Source organism: Vipera berus (genome assembly GCF_964194415.1).
Source record: "Vipera berus genome assembly, chromosome: 3".
Taxonomy (NCBI): Eukaryota; Metazoa; Chordata; class Lepidosauria; order Squamata; family Viperidae; genus Vipera; species Vipera berus.
In genome coordinates this window covers 95,245,103-95,270,151 of record NC_138204.1, presented here as the reverse complement: position 1 = coordinate 95,270,151, position 25,049 = coordinate 95,245,103, and the positions used below count along the sequence as shown (strand labels likewise).

Genomic DNA, 25,049 nt, shown 5'->3' with positions numbered 1-25,049 from the left:
CCTTGATATGGGACAGAAATATAATAGCATTGGTTGCACTTTTGGATAATCTCTGGTGGGAGATTACCCTGACTCTTTTTGATCGCTCTCTTTTTTTTTAATTGCAAATTTTATTATTTAAAACTTTGGACAAGGTGTTAACAGTCTGACATTCCTTCTTGTCTTACAACATTTTTGTGTTTTATATACATTTTATGTACATATCATTTATATACAATTATACAATATTCAATCTTATCGACCACCTTATTCTAGTTATATGTGAAATCAGCATCCTGTATATCTCTATTGAGACCTTCCTTTCTGTTCCCACCATAGGTAAAACTTATTTCAAATTTTGTAATAATCTGACTGATCTTTATTTTTTTTCCCAAAGTTAACTTGTCCATTTTTGTGCACACCCAAATGTTATTTATCACTTCACTCTCATTAGGTATTTTACTATTTTTCCAATTTCTGGACGAACGTCATTCTCGCTGCTGTGATTATGTGTATCATTATATATAACTCTTCTTTGGTATGTTTCTCTGTTGTTATGATCTCTTGTCATCCTTTGATAGCATCAATCATAGTATCCTTTTTTATAAGCTCTGAGAGTTGGGGTGGGGAGAAGAGTTTTGTGCTGATTCAGCTCCTTCCTCCAAGGTTGGTTTCAACTGTTGTTGATAGGGGCAACATGTCCAAGTTATGGCTCCTGCTTTGTGGGGTGTGGCAGGGCTTGGTGCTCTCTCTGCTTTCTTTCTTTCTTTCTTTCTTTCTTTCTTTCTTTCTTTCTTTCTTTCTTTCTTTCTTTCTTTCTTTCTTTCTTTCTTTCTTTCTTTCTTTCTTAAAAAAAGATCTACATGAACTTGCTGAATAAGGTCATCCATCAGCATGGGATGAGGTGTCATCAGTATGCAGATGATACCCAATTGTACATCTCCATCTTGGGTGAATCAAGTGATGCTGTGGATGGTTTTTGCAGTGCTTTGCAGTGGTAAGATAGAATGGCTATGGGTGATGGCTCTTTGGTATCTGGGGACTTACTTTGGTATCTGGGGACTTGGTTAGGGTTGCATTGCTTCTGGACCCAGGACTCTTGCCCAAGGAGCAGGTGGCAGTCATGGCTAGACTAACACACAACTTTGTGTTGTGCATCAGCTGCACCCTTTCCTGGATTGTAAAGTCCTGCTATCAATCATTCATGCCCTCGTCATTTGGACTTCTGCAATGCACGCTATGGGGAGCTACCCTTGAAAAGTATTCAGAAGCTGCAGCTTGTGAGAATGCGGCTTCACTAGCAGTCTTAGGTGCCATTAGGGCAGCTGATGTAGCACCTCTTCTTGGGTGAGCTACATTGGGTGGTAATTTGCTTCTGGGTCCAATTCAAGGTATTTGTTATGACCTTTAAAGCCCTTGATGGCAAGGGCTGGGGTTAACTGAGGAATCGTTTCATTCCAATTATATTGACCTCTCTCATTCAGCCAGTGCATGTTATGGACCTTGTCGGCCAAAGAATTTAAACAAGCAGGGTCTATGGGGAGAACCTTCTCTGTTGCTGCCCCTGCCCTATCAACGTCTTGCCCTCAGAGATAAGGTTGGCCCCCTCTCTCTTAGCCTTCCAGAAAAGCATTAAGATCTGGTCTGTCAGTGAGCATGGGTTTTCAATAGTGATGCACAAGCCTCTCTGCCTTTTAAACTTGTGAATGAGGCATCCAGTTCAGCAGCCCCAGATAAAATGGCTGTGGAGTGTAACAATCAGGGAGCCAATCAAAGTAACGGAGTTTATTTTAAAGGTAGTAAAATGCAGCAGGCAATCTGGTCAGCACAATCCAGCACAAAATTATATTTTACAGAGTAGAAAAACATAGGGGGAGAGGTCTTTCCTTTCCTTTCCTTTCCTTTCCTCTCTCCTCTCCTCTCCTCTCCTCTCCTCTCCTCTCCTCTCCTCTCCTCTCCTCTCCTCTCCTCTCCTCTCCTCTCCTCTCCTCTCCTCTCCTCTCCTCTCCTCTCCTCTCCTCTGTCCTGCCCTATCCAGCCCTGCCCTGTCCTTCCCCTTCTTTCCTCTTTCCTTTCTCTTTATATTTTAATTAAAGTAGTGGAAAGATACAAAGATGAAAAATTAATGTAAATTAAGAAAACTATAAAAAAGAGTACAGAGGACAAAAAGAAAAAAAATATATAGTAAAGCAAAAAGAAAATGGTTTATTTGAACAAGGTTAAAAATCTGTTGTTTCTGGTAACGTAATGGATTTTTGTTGATAAGTACTGAAAGATAAAGCTTTAAACATTTGTCTATAGAGTCTAAGAGTTTAAATATGGGAAGAAGAGTTATTTTGTTGCATTTTAAGGGAAAGCTATGTTGCTATGTTAAAAATAAAGTAAAAGAATAGAGTGGATCTATTTGATTGGTATACTGTATATGTTGTTAGTCCTGGTATCTTTTATGGACTTTTTTTGATTAGCAAAATGAGGCTGAATGATGAGACTTTAAGAATTTGTTTATACATGAGATATGAGAAGAAGAAAGCTTTGGTGGTAATATCAGAGAAGGTGATGTTGCTGAAATTGTACTTGTGATGAAAGTGAAGATGTACTTTCAAAGTGAGCTGTGTGTGTGTGTGAGTTGAGGATCCTATTATCTGTTGCTGTTATCAACACTCATAATAGGGCATCCAGATCATGCAAATCAGCCTTCAAAACTGATTTTCTGAAGAAAATCCTGTATTCACCTAAATTTTAATGTCTTATCAACATAGACACATTTGTAAACTGTGATACTAAAGACATTTACTAGGAAATAAATCCCACTGAGTATACATTTATATGACAGTATTAATGAGGACGCGGTGGCTCAGTGGGTTAGGACGCTGAGCTTGTCGATCAGATGGTCGGCAGTTTGGCGGGTCGAATCCTGAGTGCCGCGTAACAGAGTGAGCGCCTGTTACTCGTCCCAGCTTCTGCCAACCTAGCAGTTCGAAAGCACATAAAAATGCAAGTAGAAAAATAGGGACCACTACGGTGGGAAGGTAACAGCGTTCCGTGCGCCTTTGGCATCTAGTCATGCCGGCCACATGACCACGGAGACGTCCTCGGACAAGCGCTGGCTCTTTGGCTTTGAAACGGAGATGAGCACCGGCCCCTAGAGTTGGAAACAACTAGCACGCATGTGCGGGGGAACCTTTACCTTTACTTATTAATGTTTAATGATCTGCTGTGGTCAAATTTGCAATGGTCAGGTAGTTTACCTGTAGGCTCTGTTAAAAGTTTCTTAAACGTTTCAGCTGCTTCTTTTTATTTATTTATTTATTTAATTTCTATAGCCCATTTTGAGTATACTCGAGCAACAGAAGACACCTTGAAATAACAATAACAATTTGAGGACAATGACTGGCATCCTGCTGCTGTCAGTGATCAACAGTATTGGATCGACATTTTCCTCAGCATGATAAATGACAACTGTTCAAGGATCTACTATATGAAGGGAGAGAGCAAAACCTAACCAATCCAGATCAAAATAACCAGATCAATTCTTGTGGTTGAAAATAAGGTAATAACTCAATTTGGACCCAATGACGAGGAAATGTATTTTATACATTTATACATTCAATCAAGAAGCCATCATAGAAATGAAAGATTCAAGGAATATATTTTGGTTATTCCTTATATAAGTACAAATGGGTGACTTCAGGGTACTTTCCTGTCCTCATTTTTATAGCCCTTTAATAAAGGAAACAATGTTTCCAACTGCTGGTTTTGTATATGACAATTCAAAATATCCACTGTTGATAAATGTTATAAATCCATGGATTCCCTCTTTTAGATGATTCCAAGTCACAGGCACTCCATTGTCTTCTAGTCGTTTTTTGTAGAGCAGTCCATCATCTCGAAGTGGGTCATATTCACAGGTCAAAATGTAGGTCTCAGGAAGTTGCTTTACAATGTCATCCTCACTGATAATGGATGACTGCATTGTCTTATCATTCAGTCGAGCTGCTTCATACAGTTCTTTTGAAAATGGAGCTGCCATTGGGCGATCATAAGCTCGGGCTTTAAATTCTCTGGGGATAAGATCCGCACTGATCCATTTCTTGAATTTCTCCTTCATGTATTCAGGAACATGGCCATTCCTTGCCAGTTTGTCTTTGTCTACATGCTCATTCCTAACAAATTTTAAAGCAAGGCCTATAATCCGCTTTCTGGTTAGAAAAGGACCGTGATGGTTTTGAAGATGAGAAGGTAGCATGAGATCCATTCTCTGCAGGAAAGGATATATCAAGATCTGTGCTCGGATTTTTGGCAGCTTCCCTGTTTTTACCGATTCTTCAGAAATCCGAGCAATCAGTGTTCCACCACTGCTATCTCCAAGAAGAACAATGTGATTTGGATTGACTCCATAGTCTTTGGAGTGTTTCATAAAATACCAGGTGGTAGCTATGGCATCTAACATCTGGGCAGGATGTTGGTGCTCAGGACCTAAACGATACCTGCAAGAACGAACAGACTTTGTCAGCCTTGAAATTTTCTAGGAAGGAATTAGGTACTCTGAGATGCACTTTTATCAATTGTTTAACTTTAGTATATTTTTACTATTTCGATAAGGAGATGGCAGTTGAACCTCTTGTACTTTCAGTGCTGATAGGAACAGCAATTCCCTTCTCCATGGATAGATTTCTCTGCTACTTCTGCCAGTGTATAATTGCTCTGGAGATTCCTTCCGCCTCTTTGTTTCAGAACAGAAGAAGGATCAGAAAGATAGAGCTACAGAGCCACATACAGGAAAATAAGGAGGAAATATTAGTCCACCTTATTGACTACAATAAGTCCTCACTTTTTTGATAAGGAGGAAATATTATTCCTCACTTGCTGACTACAATTGGGAGGGGCAATTTCATTCCAAAATGAAATGTCATGTAGCTGTGCCAACTTACAATGTGGGATCTGTTGCAGTTGGTTTGTTTGATTATTTGTTTGTTTGTTTGTTTGTTTGTTTATAAAATTTATTGGCCGCCCATCTTATAATAGGGTAATTCTGGGTGGCTTATAGTTACGTAAAAGCTAAACCATAAAAAGTTAAAAACCAACATTAAAACCAAAGACACAAGGGGTGGAGTGGGAGTGTTATTACTCAATCAATCAACCATTTCCATTGTGCTGATCCTCCACTGGGCTCTAAGCTGACTGGCAGAGCCACATCTTTAGGCCCTTACAAAAAAGATAGCAGGGTTGGGGCCAACCTCACATCGGCTGGGGGCAAGATGTTCCAGAGGGCAGGAGCAACAGCAGAAAAGTCTCTCCTCCTGGACCTCGCCAGCTGGAATAATCGGGCTGATGGGACTTGCAGCCATGCCTCCTCTGCCAGCATGAGTAGTAGAAGCAATTCCAGTGGGGTGAGATGGTTCCTCAAGTAACATGGACCCATACCAAGGTTGCTAAGTGAATCACACATGTTCAAGCAAAATATCATATGACTGCAACTTGTGACTTTCTGTCAGCTTCCTCATTGACTTTGTTTGTCAGAAGCCAGGTGTGAAGGTAGCAAATGGTGATCACATAACTCAGTGAATGTTGTGATAGCCACAATTTGGACGAATGGTTGTAAGTCTTTTTCAGCATTGTTATAACTTGGAAAGGTTGCAAAACAAATGGCCTGTAAGTAAGGACTACTTGTATTGCATTATTATATTATCAGACCAGGGTCCAAAATAAGCAGGAAAATGAAACAGAAGAGACTGTCATGATGATATGGTGTTTACAGCTATTTGAAATCAATTAAGTACTTCCTTAATTTCTTCTCAAGGATAATATCTCTCTGCCACCAGGGGGCAGAATAAGGGAAACTCCTGATTTCCTAATTAATTTAGGTAATTCTTTCCAAAGATGTCTTGACAGGTGTCTAAGATGCAGGTAAAATAAATTTAGTTTGGTGAACCTGATTTGCACAAGACAAAAAGGATGTAATCTTATGGCAGTTTTGGCAAAGTTACATAATGTGCAGTATTTTGTTCTGCAGATCCTTAAATTACTTTGCATAATTTACTCTGCTTCTCTTGGTGGAGAAAGTCCAAGGAAGAGTGCAGGGCACTGATCCCTTTTTACTAGCTCAGTGGGAAAGAGAAGGAATTAGCCCATTTTTTGTCTCGTTTTCCCCTTTACTTTAATGACGAGGAGTGGGAAAGAAATGAATGACGCCTCCATGGCAGAGAGTCTTCCTTAGGAGGTTTTGGAGAATAGCAAAACTGTGTCCTGTGCAAATCCAAATGTTCTTTTGATCTGCTCTGAATATGTTGCTTTGCCTTTCCTGATGTTGAAACAACACTGATGGAGACAAAAAGTCACCAATGGTTGTGTGATAGTTGGGGGAGGGGGGAGAGAGAACCAAGAGACTGAATTTTTCTTTGAGGCTGAAAATATATTCTGTGGTACCTGGGACAATCGTTCAGTGACACAGAATTTCAGCCAAACTTATTAATTATTATCTTTATTATTTTTGCCCCCTTTTTCATCAAGCAGTGCCCAAGCTTAACGACTGTAAAAACAAAATAAAATGCAAAAATATTAAAAGATGTAATAAAATAAGGTAGGCAAAGCATGTAAATAAAATCACTTACTCTACATATACAACCACTGAATCACTTTCTCGAGCAAGATAGCAGCAAAAAGCATTATAACTTTCTAGGAGAGAAAAAAAGTATTAATATTCAGGTACTCCTGCATTGCAAACATGTTATTGATATTGTTTTGACTTATGGCCAAATCATGGTAACCTTATCCTCAAGTCTAAAAAGGAGTTAGAATCAGGAGCTGTTTGCCATTGGTTTACATATTTGCAATTGAAAGAAAGATTTAAATTAGATTTAAAAAGTTATGGATTTGATTTTTGTGGAAAATGAATTGCTATCCTACTGCTGAAAGTAGTGCAATTCACACTGATGAGCATATTGTTGCTAAGATTTATAAATTGCTATTGAATTTGAACATGGAGAAGGAGGATGTAAATCATTGTATGATTCTGTGGCAAAGAATTTTGTATGTAATATAATGCTTGAACAATGGGAGAATATGGAAAGATCTTTTACGTGAAAGGTCTAAAATTTACATTGAATTATAATTTTAAATACAATTTAAAAGAAACATTTTATAAGATGAAATATCATTGGTAACTAACACTGGATAAGTTATCAGGAATGTATAAAGGTACTTCAAATGAATGTTGGAAATAAAAATGTAAAGATGGAACTTTTTATCATTTACTGTATGGTGGACATATGATAAAACGAAGAAATATTGGAATAGGATTCACATCTTAATACAGAAGATTCTTAAAGTGGATATAAAGATAAAACCAGAGACTTTTCTTTTAGGCCTAATGGATAAAGAACTTGAAAAAACTTTGGAACTTTGATGTTATACATGTTGAGGGCAGCAGAATTACTTTATGCACAAAAATGGTACTGACAGGAGAACATTTAAGTTTCCTTTTCAGCTGTTCCCAAGCCATCACAAACAAAGCTCAACCTTGGGAAGCACTGAGGATATATCTTACCCATATCCATTTTGATGTTTTTCCTTTGCAAATGTTTCTTTTACTTTTGCTCAGAATACAATGTTCTTTTCTATGGCTATGCTCACATACTATTGGATGCTTTAATTCTTCTGATGTAACTGGACAGATGACCTCCAAGGTCCCTTCCAACTTTACTATTATGATTATGATTATTTCTGAATCAATTAACTTTTGCTTTGAAGTCCCTTTCTTGTGCCATAGAACTAAATGGAATCCATTTCATAGGAAGACCCCACTTTATCAGAGTACTCCAATACATTGCTTTTAAATGATCTTCTAACACAGTTGCTTATTGGAAAAGATAAGCCGAGGCAGAACCTAGGGCCAGATTTGGCTATCATTACCAAACTAGATATCATTAGAAATTGGGACAGCAACATCATGTAGACAGAAGAGAGTATTTGTAGCTCAGGGTTGTACTGTGGGGTCCTTGGTGTTTTCTGAGCTTGGTGGTTTTCTTGCAGACATTTCATTGTCAAGCTAGGTACCATCTCTTCCGTTCATATGATCTTGCTGCCCCACTTTCTAATGTCCCAATTTCTTCTCTGCATTACATTTTCTGTTTTGAACAGACCACCTCATTGAAAGGGTACTTGTGGGCAAGAGTATTTTGATTGTTGAGTTAAAAAAAAGGTCACGCAAGAACTACTTGACTGATTTTTGATTTGCAAGCCATTTTGAAAATACATATACAAACGGATACTTTAATTATACTCTGAGAGCTGCTCCTTTGGGAAGCAGGTTAATGAATCCAAAATTGCATATTATGCATTTGTATTATAGGAAGATGCCATCAGCCAGAGAAATTATTTTTCTGCTTTCTATTAGAGTCTTTGAAGCATCAGTGAGTTAATACAATATATGTATTTCTAAGCTCAAAAGGAAAATGTTAGTTCCAGTCCTAACTGGTTTAGAATCTATCTATCTGATAGGGTATCTGGTGGATTACAAATCTAATAGACAGCTTCTAATATTAAGCAAAAAGGGACGCGGTGGCTCAGTGGGTTAGGACGCTGAGCTTGTTGATCAGAAGTTCGGCAGTTTGGCGGGTCGAATCCCGAGTGCCGCGTAACAGAGTGAGCGCCTGTTACTTGTCCCAGCTTCTGCCAACCTAGCAGTTCAAAAGCACGTAAAAATGCAAGTAGAAAAATAGGGACCACTCCGGTGGGAAGGTAACAGCGTTCCGTGCGCCTTTAGCGTCTAGTCATGCCAGCCACATGACCACGGAGACGTCCTCAGACAAGCGCTGGCTCTTCGGCTTTGAAACAGAGATGAGCACCGGCCCCTATAGTCGGAAACGACTAGCACGCATGTGCGGGGGAACCTTTACCTTTAATATTAAGCAATCCAGATCTTTCTAAGGCTTGTGTCTAAGCTTGTGAAAGACCACTTTTGATACAGATGGAAAAGAATCTTTTCCTGGGCATTAACTTTAGATTTGCACGGAAGTATATTTCTATAATTGTTCCTCAGCTGCTACTTTTTTTATCCATTCCAATTTCAGTTAAGCATTTGTACTCAAATTGTTTGGACATCCAGCAAAGGTGGATGTAGCATGGTGGTTTAAGCACATAGCTAAACAGATTCCTAATTCTGGGAAAGCCATCCTTTCTCCCTCCTTCTCTTTTTCTACAATACTACAGATTACAAATATGTTTCATCTATACAGATTTTAAAAGGAAAAGTTAATATTATACGAAATATATTACTTTTGGATCCAAACATGCCACATCCTCCGTGAAAGAAGAGCACTCCTTTACTTAGGCCAGGATTTGTCTTTTTGGGCTGGTAAATCCTTACTGGTACATTTTCAAATGTTGCATCTGTAATTAAGAGCTTTGGGTCCTTCACCTGCGGCACCAAATTTGCTGCAAATCTTACAAACCAGACTTGACTACCGATGCCCAATTTCTCAAAAATCTTCCCCTGTTTTAGATTAAGAAAAGATTGGTAGTTTAGAAATTATGAGTAAAAAGAATCACAACAAATTTTAAATCAATAAACAATAATCTTAATTCATAAATATGATTCATTTGTTGCACATGGGCATAAATGGGCATAAAGTGCTAACGATAATTATATTCAAACTAGTTCAATGCAAGTTTCCCCTCCCTCAAATATCAATATAAGGTAATCCTTGACTTACAACCCCTATTGAGCCCCATTTTTCTGTTTTTAAATGAGACATTGGTTAAGTGAGTTTTGCCCCATTTTATGACCTTTCTTGCCTCAGTTGTTAAGTGAATCACTGCAGTTGATAAGTTAGTCACCCAGCTGTTAAGTGAATCCGGCTTCCCCCACTGACTTTGCTTGTAAGAAGGTTGCAGAAGGGGATCACATGACTTTGGGACACAGCAACAGTCATAAATATGAACCCATTGCCAAGCATCTGAATTTTGATCATGTGATCATGGGAATGCTGCAAAAGGCGTAACTGTGAAAAACAGTCATAAATCGCTTTTTTCAGTGCTGTTGTAACTGTGAATGGTCATTAGATGAATTGTTGTAAGTCATTTATAATACTTACACCTTTTATACAAAAAGCTTTAGAACATTTTTAAAAACCCATCATATGTTGCTTTGTAAATCAGCATTTTCCAAACTTTGTGGGGACTGCGGTTGGGTGAACAAATCTAAGAGAAAGCATGCTCCTGTTTGCTCTGCATGGATGTGAACAGCTGTTGGTACTAGTCTGGGATTGTAGGAGCTGTTGTTGTGTGTCCATTAAGACAAGCCCTAGGCCAGGAGCAGGGATCCAATTTTGGATGGGCTGCACAAGTACTCTCCTGCTCTGCTTGAGCAAGTTGACAGATGGATTGTCCAGGCAGGGCAGTTGCCTGGTACACCTGTATAGTCAACACAGCCTGATGTTATTATTTATAAATTAATTCAAGGGGTGATAGATCACAAAGTTTGATATAAATTGGTATAAATGATTGTGGTCAGAGCTACCATGTTCAAGAGGGTCTGGACTACTGAAGTGAAGTTTTAAGCAATTGAAATCCATTATTGGCAGACAATCTTGGTCACTGGAAAAAGCTGTGAACCAAAGTTTTCCACTAAAGGCAACTCATTTAAGGCAGACTATAATTCTGAAGTTTGTGTCAGTTGGGATAGGGTAATTAGTGTGCCCAAGTTTAAATTCTAATTTAATTTAAAGTTATACTCTAGAATTTATCATATAAACATTTAATTTAAAGATTGGGTTTTTTTAAGAAAGAATGTTACTCAGTATGACTATATACAGGTGGAAACAACAAGCAGTATTGTGTTAAAAGTGATTATAATTATTTATTTATTTTTTTATTTAATTTAATTTGTATACCGCCCTTCTCCCGAAGGACTCAGGGCAGTGAACAGGGCAATAAATACTAAAATACCAAAATACAAAAATTAAGAAGAGATTAAACCATAATGCCCAAATACAACAAATAAATTTCATAAAAACAGTAATAAAACCCAAAACCCATCAGACCAGGCTGGCTTGTTCAAACAAATAGGTCTTTAGATCACGTCGGAAGGAGCGAAGGTCGGGAGCCATCCGGAGCTCAACCGGTAAACGGTTCCACAGATCAGGCGCACCCACAGAGAACGCCCTCCCCCTGGGGGCCACCAGTCAGCACTCTCTGACTGGTGGCACCCTGAGGAGGCCCTCTCTGTGGGAGCGCACTGGGCGGAGGGAAGTTGATGCCGGCCGCAGGTGCTCCCTAAGGTACTCCGGACCCATGCCATGTAGGGCTTTAAAGGTCATTACCAGCACCTTGAATCTCACCTGGAAGACAACTGGAAGCCAATGCAGCTCACGGAGCAGAGGTGTAACATGGGAGTATCGGGAGACCCCCAACACGACTCTCTCGGCTGCATTCTGCACCAGTTGGAGCCTCCGAGTGGTCCTCAAGGGCAGCCCCATTTACAGAGCGTTGCAGTAGTCTAACCGAGAAGTCACGAGCGCATGAGTGACTGTACGCAAGGCATCCTGGTCTAGATAGACATTTCCATTACCATATTGAATTAATTTACTTATTTTAAAGTATTATATGTCCATTACCTTATACAGATAGGCCTTGACTTACAACCATTTGTTTAGTGACTGTTCAATGTTACAACAGCACTGGATGATTGTTTTTCATATTTATGACTGTTGTAGCAGCTCTGTGGTCACGTGATCAACATTTGGATGCTTGGCATCTGGTTTATATCCCAGGGTCATGCGATCCCCTTTTGCAAACTTCTGACAAGCAAAGTCAATTGGGAAGCCAGATTCACTTAACAGCTGTGTTACTAACTTAATGACTTCACTGAACTGTGGCAAGAAAGGTCGTACAATGAGACCAAACTCACTCAACAACTGTCTCAATTAGCAACAGAAGTTTTGGGCTCCATTATGATTGTAAATTGAGGACTGCCTGAAATATAATGCTGAAACATTTTCCTCCCAGGATAAGGTGTACACTATAGGTCGCCCAACCAAACAGAGAAAATCGATGAACTTTTTGCTAGTCAGCTAACTAAAGTATGTAGGAAGCACATCACAATAGTAATGGGGACTTTAATTACCCTGACATCAACTGGGAGACAAACTCTGCACCAAGGGGAAGATCAAACAGATTCCTGACAAACCTAGCAGACAACTTTGTCTCCCAAAAAGTAGAGAAGGGAACTAGGGGATTAGCCATATTGGATCTGATCCTCACTAACAGAGATGAAATGATAGAAAGTGTTGAAGCCACAAGAACCTTGGGGGGAAGTGATCATGCAGTATTGGAATTCAACATTCTGGAAGCAAATAAAACACAGTCAAACTAGAGTTTTGGATTTTAAAAGAGCTAATTTCAAGAAACTCAGATAGAGCTTGGGAAGGATTCCATGGATGAGAATCCTAAAGGGGAAAACAACCCAAGAAGCTTGGGAAATTTTGAAAAGTGAGATAATAAAAGCCCAGTGTAGCTCGATACCAACAAAGAAGAAAAATAAAATTTCTCAAAAGAAACCAGCATGGCTGCATAAAGAACTGTCTGATAAATTGAAAGATAAAAAGGACAAGTATAACAAGTGGAAAGAGGGGCAGAATATCAGCAAATAGCCCATGCCTGCAAAGATGTAGTGAGGAAAACCAAGGCTCATAATGAACTAAGGCTTGCGACCTAAGTCAAAAATAACAAAAAAAGCTTCTTTCAACATGTAAAAAACAAGAAAAAAAAGATTGGTCCATTAGTGGGGGAAAGTGCCAAGAAGGTGACAAGCAACAGGGAGAAAGCAGAACTATTTAACTCATTTTTTGCATCTGTCTTTACACAAAGGGAAAGAACATTCCAACCTATCAAAAACAGTGCCATAAAAAACAGAATAAAAACGCTGTCAAGCCCCGCTGGCTTGCCATCTGTCCGGGCCACGCCGTCCTCACCTTCTACACCGCCGTCCTTGCCGACTCTGCTCCCCTCTGCCTCAACCCGGTCCTGCCGGCCTTCTGGGGCCACGGCAGTGCGCCGCCGAACAGCTGACGGGCACACCCGCAGCTCACCGATGGTGCCCTCCATCCAGCTACTGGGCACGCCTGCGCAGGAGGAGCCTGCCACCAAACAGCTGACGGGCGCGCTCATTGCTCACCGGTGAGGGTGGGGCCGGGCGCCCTCCAGCCAGCTACTGGGCGCGCCTGCGCAGGAGGAGCCCACCACAAAACAGCTGACGGGTGCGCCCGCGGATCATCAGCGAGGGCAGGGCCGGGCACTCTCCAGCCAGCTACCGGGTGCGCCTGCACAGTCCAGACCCCCGGCACCCGCAAGTGCTCCTATGCAGCCAGAGCCAAAACACACAACAAAGCCGGAGCCAGAATGAGTGGAGAGCGGGGGAGAAGCAGCCGGAGGGACTAGCACAGACTGGATGATGGCTGTGCCTGCGTTGCCTCTCTTGTCGGCCGGGCGTTCGGCTGTACCAAGGGGGGAAAGCACGGCCGAGGGAACCGGAGGGCCAGGGGGACATGGAGAAGGGGAAGGACGGGACTTACCTGGAGGACGGCCCGGCAGGACGCGGCAATGCACGTAATGGGTGGTGGGTGTGCACGGTGATGGGTGGGGTCTTTATGGGGAAGTGGGCGGATGTCGGTTTGCTCTGATGGGGTGGGGTTAGGGCGGTGCTGCACAATAAAGGAAGCGTTGAGGCAGGACGCTGTCAACGCTGACTTTTTCCACGGTTTGTTTTGTGCAAGTTGAAGAATAAACCTTGTCACCCATACCTTTGGTGTGTTCGTGATTCGTAGCTGAGGACGACGTGACAAACTCAAGTTAAGATAGGCAAGAAAATGGTAAGTGAGCACTCATCCATCCTAGACAAGTTCAAATCACCAGGACCAGATGGATTACACCTCAAAGATCTCAAGGAACTGGCAAATGTGATCTCAGAACCACTGAACTATATTTTTCAAAGATCCTGGAGCACTGGGGAACTACCAGAGGACTGGAAAAGAGCTGATGTAGTTCCTATCTTCAAAAAAGGAACAAAAAATGAATCCAGGAAATTACAGACCTATCAGCCTGACCTCAATACCTGGGAAGATTTTGGAAAAGATAATCAAACAATAAATCAGTGAACACCTAGAGGCAAACAAAGTCATTATTAAAAGCCAAGACGGGTTTGTCATGCCAGACAAATCTTATTGCATTCTTTGACCAAGTGACAAAATTAGTGGACCAGAGGAATGCTGTGGATATAATTTACTTGGACTTCAGTAAGGCATTTGATAAAGTAGATCACAACCTACTACTTGATAAGATAGAAAAATGTGGGTTAGACAGCATCACCACCAGGTGGATTCGTAGCTGGCTGACTGCCATACTCAGTGTGTGGTCCTCAATGGAACTGCATCTACATGGAAGGAAGTATGCAGTGGGGTGCCCCAGGGCTCTATTCTGGGCCCAGTGCTCTTCAAAATCTTCATCAATGATTTAGAAGAGATGATAGATGGGGAACTCATCAAATTTGCAGATGACACCAAGCTGGCAGGAATAGCCAATACTCCAGAGGATAGGCTTAAAATACAGGAGGATCTGGACAGACTTGAACACTGGGCTATCTAACAAAATGAAATTCAATGGTGAAAAAAGTAAGGTTCTACATTTAGGCAGGAAAAACCAAATGCACAGGTATAGTATAGGTCAGGGGTCTTCAAACTCGGCCCTTTTATGACTCATGGACTTCAACTCCCAGAATTCCTCAGCCAGGCACACTGGCGGAGGAATTCTGGGAGTTGAATTCCATGAGTCATAAAAGGGCCGAGTTTGAAGACCTCTGGTATAGGTGGTACCTTGCTCAATAGTAGTGACTGTGAGAGGGATCTCGGAGTCCTAGTAGACAATCACTTAAATATGAGCCAGCAGTGTGCTGCAGCTGCCAAAAAAGCCAACATAGTGCTAGGCTGCATTAACAGAGGGATAAAATCAAGATCACGTGAAGTATTAATACCACTTTACAATGCCTTGGTAAGGCCACACTTGGAATACTGCATCCAGTTTTGGTCACCACGATGTAAAAAAGATGTCGAGACTCTAGAAAGAATACAGAAAAGAGCAACAAAGATGACTGGAGGCTAAAACATATAAGGAACGGTTGCTGGAATTGGGTATGTGTAGTTTAATGAAGAGAAGAGTGAGGGGTGACATGATAGCTGTGTTCCAATATCTCAGGGGCTGCCACAAAGAAGAGGGAGTCAAGCTATTCTCCAAAGCGCCTGAAGGCAGGACAAGAAGCAATGGATGGAAACTAGTCAAGGAGAAAAGCAACTTAGAACTAAGGAGAAACTTCCTTACAGTTAGAACAATTAACCAGTGGAATAACCTGCCTCCAGAAGTGGTGAATGCTCCAACACTGGAAGTTTTTAAGAAGAGACTAGACAGCCATTTGCCTGAAATGGTATAGGGTTTCCTGCCTGGGCAGGGGGTTGGACTAGATAACCTCCAAGGTCCCTTCCAACTTTATTATTATTATTATTATTATTATTATTATTATTATTATTATTATTATTATTATACGTGAAACTCAGTCAACTGAATACTTAAATTGACTGGCACTAATGGTTGACATGGGTTGCTGCCAGCATCCTAGGTATCAACCAGGTATCTCCTTAAAATGTAAGATGTTCCGAGTAGCACAGTTTTTTGTAGCTTTGCTGGAGTTATTGCAGGAATCTGCAATTTCTTGATGTATCTTGCAAAGTTTTGGGACATAGCTCCCAGTGCCCCGATGACAATGGGTATCACTGTTGCATGTTTCATCCATAATTGCGCAGTTTTGATGGCCAGGTTGCAGTATTTCGTAATTTTTCCCAGTTCTTTTTCTTCGATTCTGGTATCTCCTGGTACAGTGATATCAATCAGCTGTACACTTCGGTTCTCTACAACTGCAATATTTGGCATGTTGTGTTCCAAATGGCGATCTGTCTGTATTCGGAAGTCCCACAAGATCTTCACCCTCTCATTCTCAACTTTTTCCACCCTATGTTCCCACGACTTTTTGGACACAGGCAAGTTGTATTTTTTACGATATTATTATTATTATTTATGACATTATTATTATTATTATTATTATTATTATTATTATTATTATTATTATTGACATTATTATTATTACTGTTGTTGTTGTTATTGTTGTTGTTGTTGTTATTATTATTATTATTATTATTATTATTATTATTATTATTATTATTATTATTAAAATAAAACCATTATACACAAGCAAGATGCTGTAGCACTCACAGACTAAGTATACAGGTGATGAATTCAACTCCTATCCTAGCCTGAGAACTGGGAGAAAGCCAGGTCATTATGGCCTTTAGGAATTTTTCATTTCAAGACATGTTAGTAGCATACATGGATAAAAAGTCAAAATAAATTTGGCATACCAAAAAGCATCTGCTATATATAATCAGGGAGTTTTAATGCCATCAGACTGGTTTGACAAGCTTCATCTGAGATTGCCTCACTCCATTTCTTTCCTGAGATAATCTCTCCTATCGTTCCTCAACTCACATTAAATACATTAACCAATTATTCTCAATGAGATCTCTCTACTCTTCTGGAACTTCACTTTTATCGCACAGTCTTGATGACAGGTCTTACAGTTGTCATGGTGGCTCCTGTAACTTTGGCTTTTGAACTTAGCAGATGGATACAGATCTTGGCTTCTAACCAAAACAAAGATTCAGAAATACAGGATAAAACTATTCCTCTAGAAACAGATTTATCAATCATTTATTTATTTTTATTTTTTATTTATTTTAATCCCATTTATATCCCGCCCTTCTCCGAAGACTCAGGGCAGCTTACAATTTAAGCACAAACCAATGTGCTTAGCAATAGCCTTCATTGTATGTATATGCCTGCTTATTAGGGATTTCGGCCCCCGCCAAGCGGCATTATTACAAAGTCAGCTTATTGCCCCCAACAATCTGGGTCCTCATTTTACCTACCTCGGAAGGATGGAAGGCTGAGTCAACCTTGAGCCTGGTGGGACTCGAACCTGCACTAATTGCAGGCAGCTGGTGTTTAAGTGAGCATTAGCCCACTGCTCCACCAAGGCTCTATACAATCATGTATAAGGACCCCAAATCATATATGAGGGAAGGAAGGAAGGAAGGAAGGAAGGAAGGAAGGAAGGAAGGAAGGAAGGAAGGAAGGAAGGAAGGAAGGAAGGAAGGATATTCTTACCAAATGAAATGTCCATGTTACCACCACATGAAGCAGCCAGACTTTGAAAGGCTCTGTGTCACCCAGATGAAGGTCTATTTTCCTGGATGCCAAATAAGGAATCAAAAAATATTTCAGGAACCAGCTCTGAAGAAATGAAAAACCAGTGAACAACTGCATGTTCAGTGACTTACAAAGGTCTGTACTAAATTACAGGTATTGCCTGAGAATGATTGTAGCAATTACCATAGCTTAAGCAAGCTTTCATCTAAAGCCAATTAAGAATGAGTAAGATTTTGGAATGGAAGCATTTATAGCGACAGGAGGTGGAATATATACATCTGATAATCACCCTTTATTAATCTGTAGGAGTGTCATCACATCTAGGAGAGGATTGCAATAGAGCAAGCTAAAAGAATTCATCCTTCTACCTGGTGGATTCATTTCATATTTGTATCCACAAGGCAATAATTATAATTAGTTAGGCTGTTCCACTAATAAGAGAGATCCAGATTCAAAAGACGTAATGCATTTTAATTTAATTTAATTTTAATTTTTGAAGCTTAATTTAGCATTTATTGGGAACTTTCCAGTAAGGAGTTTTCCTTTTGTTCTATCCCAGACATTAACCCTTTGGTGAGACATGTCAATAGACTTTCTATCTCACCACACTCCATACTCACTATGGGACAATGAGAGTTGAATTTCTACTTCTGTAAGTATACGAACCATTTTAATAAATCTTTATTAATTATGGCATACTCCTTGGTGTTCACTTTTTGGGGAATCCAACCGACAACAGCCATAGCCAGGCACAGTCAGTCACAAGAGCTCAAGAAAAATATGCAGGCAGGCAACTGAGGGGTCCTTGGTGCTCTCTGAGCTTGCTTGTTTTCTTGCAGATGTTTCATTACTCTAACTAGGTAACATCATCAGTGCTAGTAAGGAATGCTGTTTGTGGCCTGTTTATATTCTGGTGTCTTGCCTGTCTGGGTGGGTGGGGGCAGTCTTAGGAATTCTTTGGTTGGGCTGTTTACTAATGGCTCTCTGGCAGCTTCTTGATTGGGGTATTGCTTACTTGATTGTTGGTCTGAAAGTAACCTTGGAGTTAATCTATGCTGATCTGAGTGCTGATTACTGGTGGAGAGGTCCTGGAGTCTTTTTGTCTTTGGGGCATTTGCATAATCTATAGATGTTGTTAATGTGAAGCAGCTTTCACAAGAGATCGATGGGATGTTAAGGTGCTTCCAAGTAAAATAGGCAGAATGCAGAAATGCAGTCATTATGAAGCTTTATTCATTGACAGGTTATATAAGAAGAGCTATATGGCATGGAAGCATCCATGCTTGTATGATAGAGAATGCATGCAAGTGAGAAGATAGAAAAGAGAAGCAGAACTAGAACAAAGAGGCAGCCCCTGAGCAGAGGTATTTATGGGGGGTCTCGGCCCCTCCCTAGCCATAAAACTCTCTCGCCAATGGGGCTGCTGTAGGGAAGCAAAGAAGCCTCTTTGCTTCATCTGATGACCTATTTGGGGAACTGCCATGGCTGGCACAAAACACGTAACAATTCCCCTTCTTGCCAGCCAATGACAGGGACCAGTGAATGTGTGTGAGGGGGCGAGCAGGTGTCATAGACATGCATATAAAAACGTTCAGAAGACCAAACACAAACGCTTACACAGAAGGTTGTGCCGGTCAATGGGGACAGGTTTGGTGAACAGATCAGCTATCTGGTCAGCTGTATTACAGTGCTCAACATGTATAAAACCCTCTTTGACAAGCTGCCTGACATTTTTATAGCGTATGTCTATGTGGCGAGATCTAGAGCCTACTGCATAAGCCTCCGAGATTGCAATGGCGGCTGTGTTGTCCTCTAGAATTTGGATGGGCAGAGGAGGAGATGCCCAGATGCTCGTTATCAGATCATTGAACCAAGTCAAATCATTGGCCGTGTCTGACAGGCTGGCATATTCAGCCTCGGCCGTGGAGCAAGAAACAAATTTTTGCTGCCTAACATGCCAATGTATTGGGCAGCAATTTAGCAATATGAGGAAACCAGAGGTGCTCCGTCTACTTTTGGTGTCGCCAGCCCAGTCTGCGTCTGAGTAAGCAGAGAGCTGGGCCGTCTCCCCCTTCTCTGGTTCCAGCACAAGGAGGGCATCGGTTGTGCCCCTGAGGTACCTAAGTACCCTCTTAACAGCAGTCCAGTGGAATTCCTTTGGGTGTTCCACATGCCTGGACAATAGATTTACAGCTAAAGCTATGTCAGGCCTGCTCCAATTGCTGATATATAGCAAGGAGCCAATCACAGATCTGTAAAGCGTATTATCTGTGAACTCAGGACCGTCCTTATGAGTATGGTTGTAAAAGTCGCTTTGCATTGGGCTATGCGTGGGATTAGATTCTGCCATTTTGCATTTGGCCAATAACTCCTCTATCTTTTCTTTTTGAGATAGAGCGAACCCCCCCTTAGTGGCCAAAATATGCACACCCAAGTACTTATCAACCCGCCCCAAAGATTTCAAAGTGAACTTTTCTTCCAGGGCCTTGGCAAATTCATCACACCCTTCCTTGTCAGGTCCTACATATAGTAGGTCGTCCACATAAACTAACACCCTTTCTGTGGTACCCTTTGAGTTGCGTGTAAAAACACATTCATCTGCACGTGATGCAGTGAAACCAACTCGTTCTAAACTTTTTCTAAGACAGTCATACCATAATTTTCCTGACTGTTTGAGGCCATACAACCCTTTGTGGAGCAACCATGTATTTTCCCCTTCTTGCTGGTAGCCAGGAGGGGCCTTCATGTAGATCTGCCGGTCCAAGTTGGCGTGGAGGTAAGCCGTCTGGATGTCGAATTGGAAAACTTCCTCCCCCAGAGCGGCTGCAGTCACGAGGGCGGTCTTGACGCTCTCTGCCTGGACAGTTGGAGAGTATGTCTCGCCATAGTCTTCCATGTAGCGTTGGGCGAATCCCTGAGCTACCAAACGGGCCTTATACAGGTAGAGGCCATTGGCAAGTGGTTTTGCCTTGTAAACCCACCTTGTGCCAATGACTTTCCTCTCCTTTGGAGGTTGCTGGGGGGTGAAGACCTTGAGTTGTTTTAAGCTCTGCATTTCCTTCTCCATCGCGAGCTGCCATTTCTCCTGTTCTTCGATGGGCAGCTCCTGGATGTCAGAGAAGGATTTTGGGGTGACCACAACGCTGTTAACAGACGCGATGTGCCCAATGTCAATTCTCTTTGGCGGGATGCCTTTGTTGGACCGCTTTGACCTCCTTACCTTCTGCCACTCACCGCCTTTTTCTTCCGCGGGTTTCTGAGGCGTTGCTGGGGAACTGGACGGCTCATCCTCCCCATCTGAACCAGGTGGGATGACATCTTCGTCTTGTTCCACACTTTCGTCGGTGGCAGGGTATGTGGACGTCTCAGGTGATGTCGTAGTCGGTGTGCCCTTGCTGGGACGGTTGATATATGGGCTCAGATCATTGGAGTGTATCTGGGCCCAATTGGAGTCCTCTTCGAAGGAGGCAGATTGAGAAGTCACAATCCTGCCCCCTTCTCCCGGGAAACGGTAGGCCTTGGAGCCAGGAGCGTAGCCCAAGAACCTCAGTCTCTGGGAGACAGATCTCCCCTTCTTACGCAGCTGCTTGGGGATGTGAACCCATGCGTAGGACCCAAACACACGTAAATGTCCCAGATTTGGTTTCCTACCATGAACTAGGAAATATGGGGTCTGGTTCACAACACTGCTCCAGGTGCGGTTTAAGGTGTAATTGGCGTATTTTACCGCTTCTGCCCAGTATGATTCTGCGACCCCTGCGTCTGCAATCAGACTACGCATCATAGTTTGTAGGACTCCATTTCTTTTCTCTGCCACGCCATTCTGAGCTGGAGTGAAAGGCGCAGTAAGAAAATGGCGGATGCCCTTACGCTTTACCCAGTCCTGGAATTTTCGGGACATGAACTCAGCCCCGCGGTCGCTCTGCAGTTGTGCGATCTTGGTTTTATACTGGGTCTCTACAAGGTTGTAGAGTGATTTTATGGCGTCAAAGGCTTCAGATTTTTCTGTGAGGATATACACGTGGCCGTACCGTGAAAAATCATCAACTGCAGTGAGAAAATACTGACTTTTCCCTAGGGATGGTGTGAAAGGCCCGACCAAATCAACATGTACTAGTTGGTACGGGTATTGGGTCTTACGCAGTGACGTTTTTGGAAAAGGCGCAGCCTTCCTCTTTGACCTCTTACAGATTGCACAGTCCAGGAATACCTCACAATCTTTGATCTGGACTCCCTCAGCAAACTCTCCCATCTTTTTAACCACAGGGAAGCTTGCATGACCTAATCTTCGGTGCAAAATGTGGGCACAGTTATCGTGCAATGGCTTCCACACTGACACCCTCTTGGCATTGGTTGCCTTGAGCGGTGCTTCAGGTGACAGCTGAGGTTCGGATTTCTTATCCACACTGCCTTGCTGTGGGGGCTTGGATGCAACCACTTCGGCCTTGCGCTGGTTAAGCAGCCTTGGGGTTGGTTGTGGGGAAAAATATGGCAAATCATTTATGATGTCAATATTTCCGATGACCCTCTGGTCCCGGGTGACATGACCTCCCCCTTTGCGAAATAAAACTTCCACCCCGTCTTCGTCACATAACTTGATAATGCTCAATAGGTTGTTGGCAATGGAGGGAACGTGTAAAACACCTTCAACTTTTCCAAGCCCGGGTACAGAAACGTGCCCTCCCCAATAACTAAAGCTTTATCACCATTTGCGACTTTGACAGATGAGTTAATTTTCTTTAACCTTTTAAACCCTTGACTCATATTGGTAATGTGAGAAGAAGCTCCAGAGTCCAGTAACCATAAGTCAGTGGAGCTATCAGCTCTTGTGGTGGGGGCACAGGTAGACACAAAATTGTTAGTACTTTTGGCCCCGCCACGGCCCCTTCCTTGTCCCTTGCCCCTAACTTGATTGGGACCACACTTGGGGCCTTGTTGAAAATGGGGGCAGTCCTTCTTGAGGTGCCCCTCAGAGCCACAGGTGAAACACTTGAGTAGAGCATTAACCTGCTTTGAGTTGCGGTGTCGTCTGCTGGCTGGCTGGCTGGTGACTCTGTTGTATTCTCCCGTATCTCTTCGTCTGCTATCTTCGTCAATGAGTCTGCCCTCGAGATAGGACAGAGGCATGGGTTCATCCCTGCCCCCTTCCAGGGAAATAATAAAATTGTTCCAACTTTTGTCCAGGGAAGCCACGATAACTGCGACCAAGTTCTCTTCAGGTATTGGGTAATTTTTGGACATCAGTTGCGCCCTGAGGGATTTTAATTGTCCGAGATGTTCTGCCATGCTGGCCCCAAACCTGAGTCTTGTGTTGTAAAACTCAGTTGTGAGTCTGGTGAGGGAACCCATGCTCTTGGTGTTGAATAAATTGTATAATAACCGCCAAACTGTGCAAGCTGTGAGTCCATCTGGGATGCTTGGGAACAAATTATCATCCATAGAAGCCATCAGGGTAGAAAAAGCCTGTCTATGGAGCCACTCTTCTCGTGAGCTCCACGGGAAAGGTGGGGGCTTCAGTACCATTTCAAGAGTCCCATCCTTTAATAGACATACCTGCAAATTTCTATTCCAACTGTGGTAGTTCTCACCCCCAATTTTCAGTTTTTCAAAGTTGGGAGGCAACGTGGACGCAGGGAGAAACGTTTTGTCCAGTTCCTGTAGCATTTGGGAGGTTTGCATTGCGTTGGCGGTATTTTTCTCTGATTTTCAGATGGCCCCCCTTCAGGGTTAAAAAGCCCGTACTGGGCATGTCCGGAAAACATGTGATCAGGGGGTGGGCGGTGCCCAAGATTGCCGGCCGGCACTTGGTTTTGAAAAAACTCTGGAAATCTTTCCTGGAGCCCCCCCGGCCCTGGATTTTCATGAGAAGCCCATCGCTGGTCCGGAAAACCTTGGGGATGGCTAAAGCCGGGGGGCCAACCCCCCCCGAAGGCCAAGTAAGGAGAGCGCCTGGGCGGGGGCGAAAGGAAGACTGGGGGCCCCGGAGAGAGGGTCAGGGGCCTTGGAGGGTAATGAGCAGTCTTATTGCCATCATAGGTCACGAGGGTTTCTGCTGGAGAGAGCCCAGGAGTTTGCATGTTGCTACGGCTGGATGCCAGGGGTTGCTGGGCCTCCAGACTTAATTGAGGCCTTTCTTTGTTAGAAAATGTGGGCGCACAGGGGGCTGCCATCTTGCTTCCTGTTGCCCCAGGAAGCTGTAGGTCACAGTTAGGCAGGGGATTTCGCGCCGAAAGCCCTGGGGTCCCGGGGTTACTCAGGGTGGCAGGCGCCATATTGAGGGGCCTCGTGGTGGCTGAGGGGGGGCTTACCCGGCATCCACAGTCCTTCTGCACTGATGTCCTTCGTGGAGAGGCTTGTGGGGCCTCCTGTACTTCAAGGAGTTTTAGAAGCAGTTCCTTGCATTCCGGTATAGACATTTGATCCACGCGTTGCTTGCGTTGGGCCCGGAGCACTTCTGCTGCATCTTGACAGTCTTGGGCGGACTGTAAAACTTCCAAGCTTCCCTCTGTGGCGTGCAGAAGGAAGCCATCTGTGCTCTCACCTGGAGCGGAGCTTGCTTCAGGGGCTAGAGCTGTTGATTTTGATTGAAGACTCCTGGTCACAATCTGGGATCTCTGGCCATCCATTTCAGTTTCAAATCTAGGCATTAGCTGCAGGCTTGGAAGTGTTCCCTTGAACCATCCTCTCTGCTACCAACTTGTGAAGCAGCTTTCACAAGAGATCGATGGGACGTTAAGGTGCTTCCAAGTAAAATAGGCAGAATTCAGAAATGCAGTCATTATGAAGCTTTATTCATCGACAGGTTATATAAGAAGAGCTATATGGCATGGAAGCATCCATGCTTGTATGATAGAGAATGCATGCAAGTGAGAAGATAGAAAAGAGAAGCAGAACTAGAACAAAGAGGCAGCCCCTGAGCAGAGGTATTTATGGGGGGTCTCGGCCCCTCCCTAGCCATAAAACTCTCTCGCCAATGGGGCTGCTGTAGGGAAGCAAAGAAGCCTCTTTGCTTCATCTGATGACCTATTTGGGGAACTGCCATGGCTGGCACAAAACACGTAACAATTCCCCTTCTTGCCAGCCAATGACAGGGACCAGTGAATGTGTGTGAGGGGGCGAGCAGGTGTCATAGACATGCATATAAAAACGTTCAGAAGACCAAACACAAACGCTTACACAGAAGGTTGTGCCGGTCAATGGGGACAGGTTTGGTGAACAGATCAGCTATCTGGTCAGCTGTATTACAGTGCTCAACATGTATAAAACCCTCTTTGACAAGCTGCCTGACATTTTTATAGCGTATGTCTATGTGGCGAGATCTAGAGCCTACTGCATAAGCCTCCGAGATTGCAATGGCGGCTGTGTTGTCCTCTAGAATTTGGATGGGCAGAGGAGGAGATGCCCAGATGCTCGTTATCAGATCATTGAACCAAGTCAAATCATTGGCCGTGTCTGACAGGCTGGCATATTCAGCCTCGGCCGTGGAGCAAGAAACAAATTTTTGCTGCCTAACATGCCAATGTATTGGGCAGCAATTTAGCAATATGAGGAAACCAGAGGTGCTCCGTCTACTTTTGGTGTCGCCAGCCCAGTCTGCGTCTGAGTAAGCAGAGAGCTGGGCCGTCTCCCCCTTCTCTGGTTCCAGCACAAGGAGGGCATCGGTTGTGCCCCTGAGGTACCTAAGTACCCTCTTAACAGCAGTCCAGTGGAATTCCTTTGGGTGTTCCACATGCCTGGACAATAGATTTACAGCTAAAGCTATG

The 25,049-nt window shown here is 42.8% G+C and overlaps 1 protein-coding gene across 1 annotated transcript; it reads right to left on the bottom strand.

Annotated features, from left to right (window-relative positions):
• Nucleotides 1-3,691: 3,691 nt before the first annotated feature.
• LOC308665617 (arylacetamide deacetylase-like 4) lies at nt 3,692-17,403 on the bottom strand (the record flags this gene model as incomplete). The annotated part of the gene is made up of 4 exons (XM_081323689.1): nt 3,692-4,466; nt 6,591-6,654; nt 9,256-9,472; nt 17,245-17,403. 4 exons carry the CDS (start codon nt 17,401-17,403, stop codon nt 3,692-3,694), a joined length of 1,215 nt encoding a protein of 404 aa, XP_081179815.1.
• Nucleotides 17,404-25,049: the final 7,646 nt, after the last annotated feature.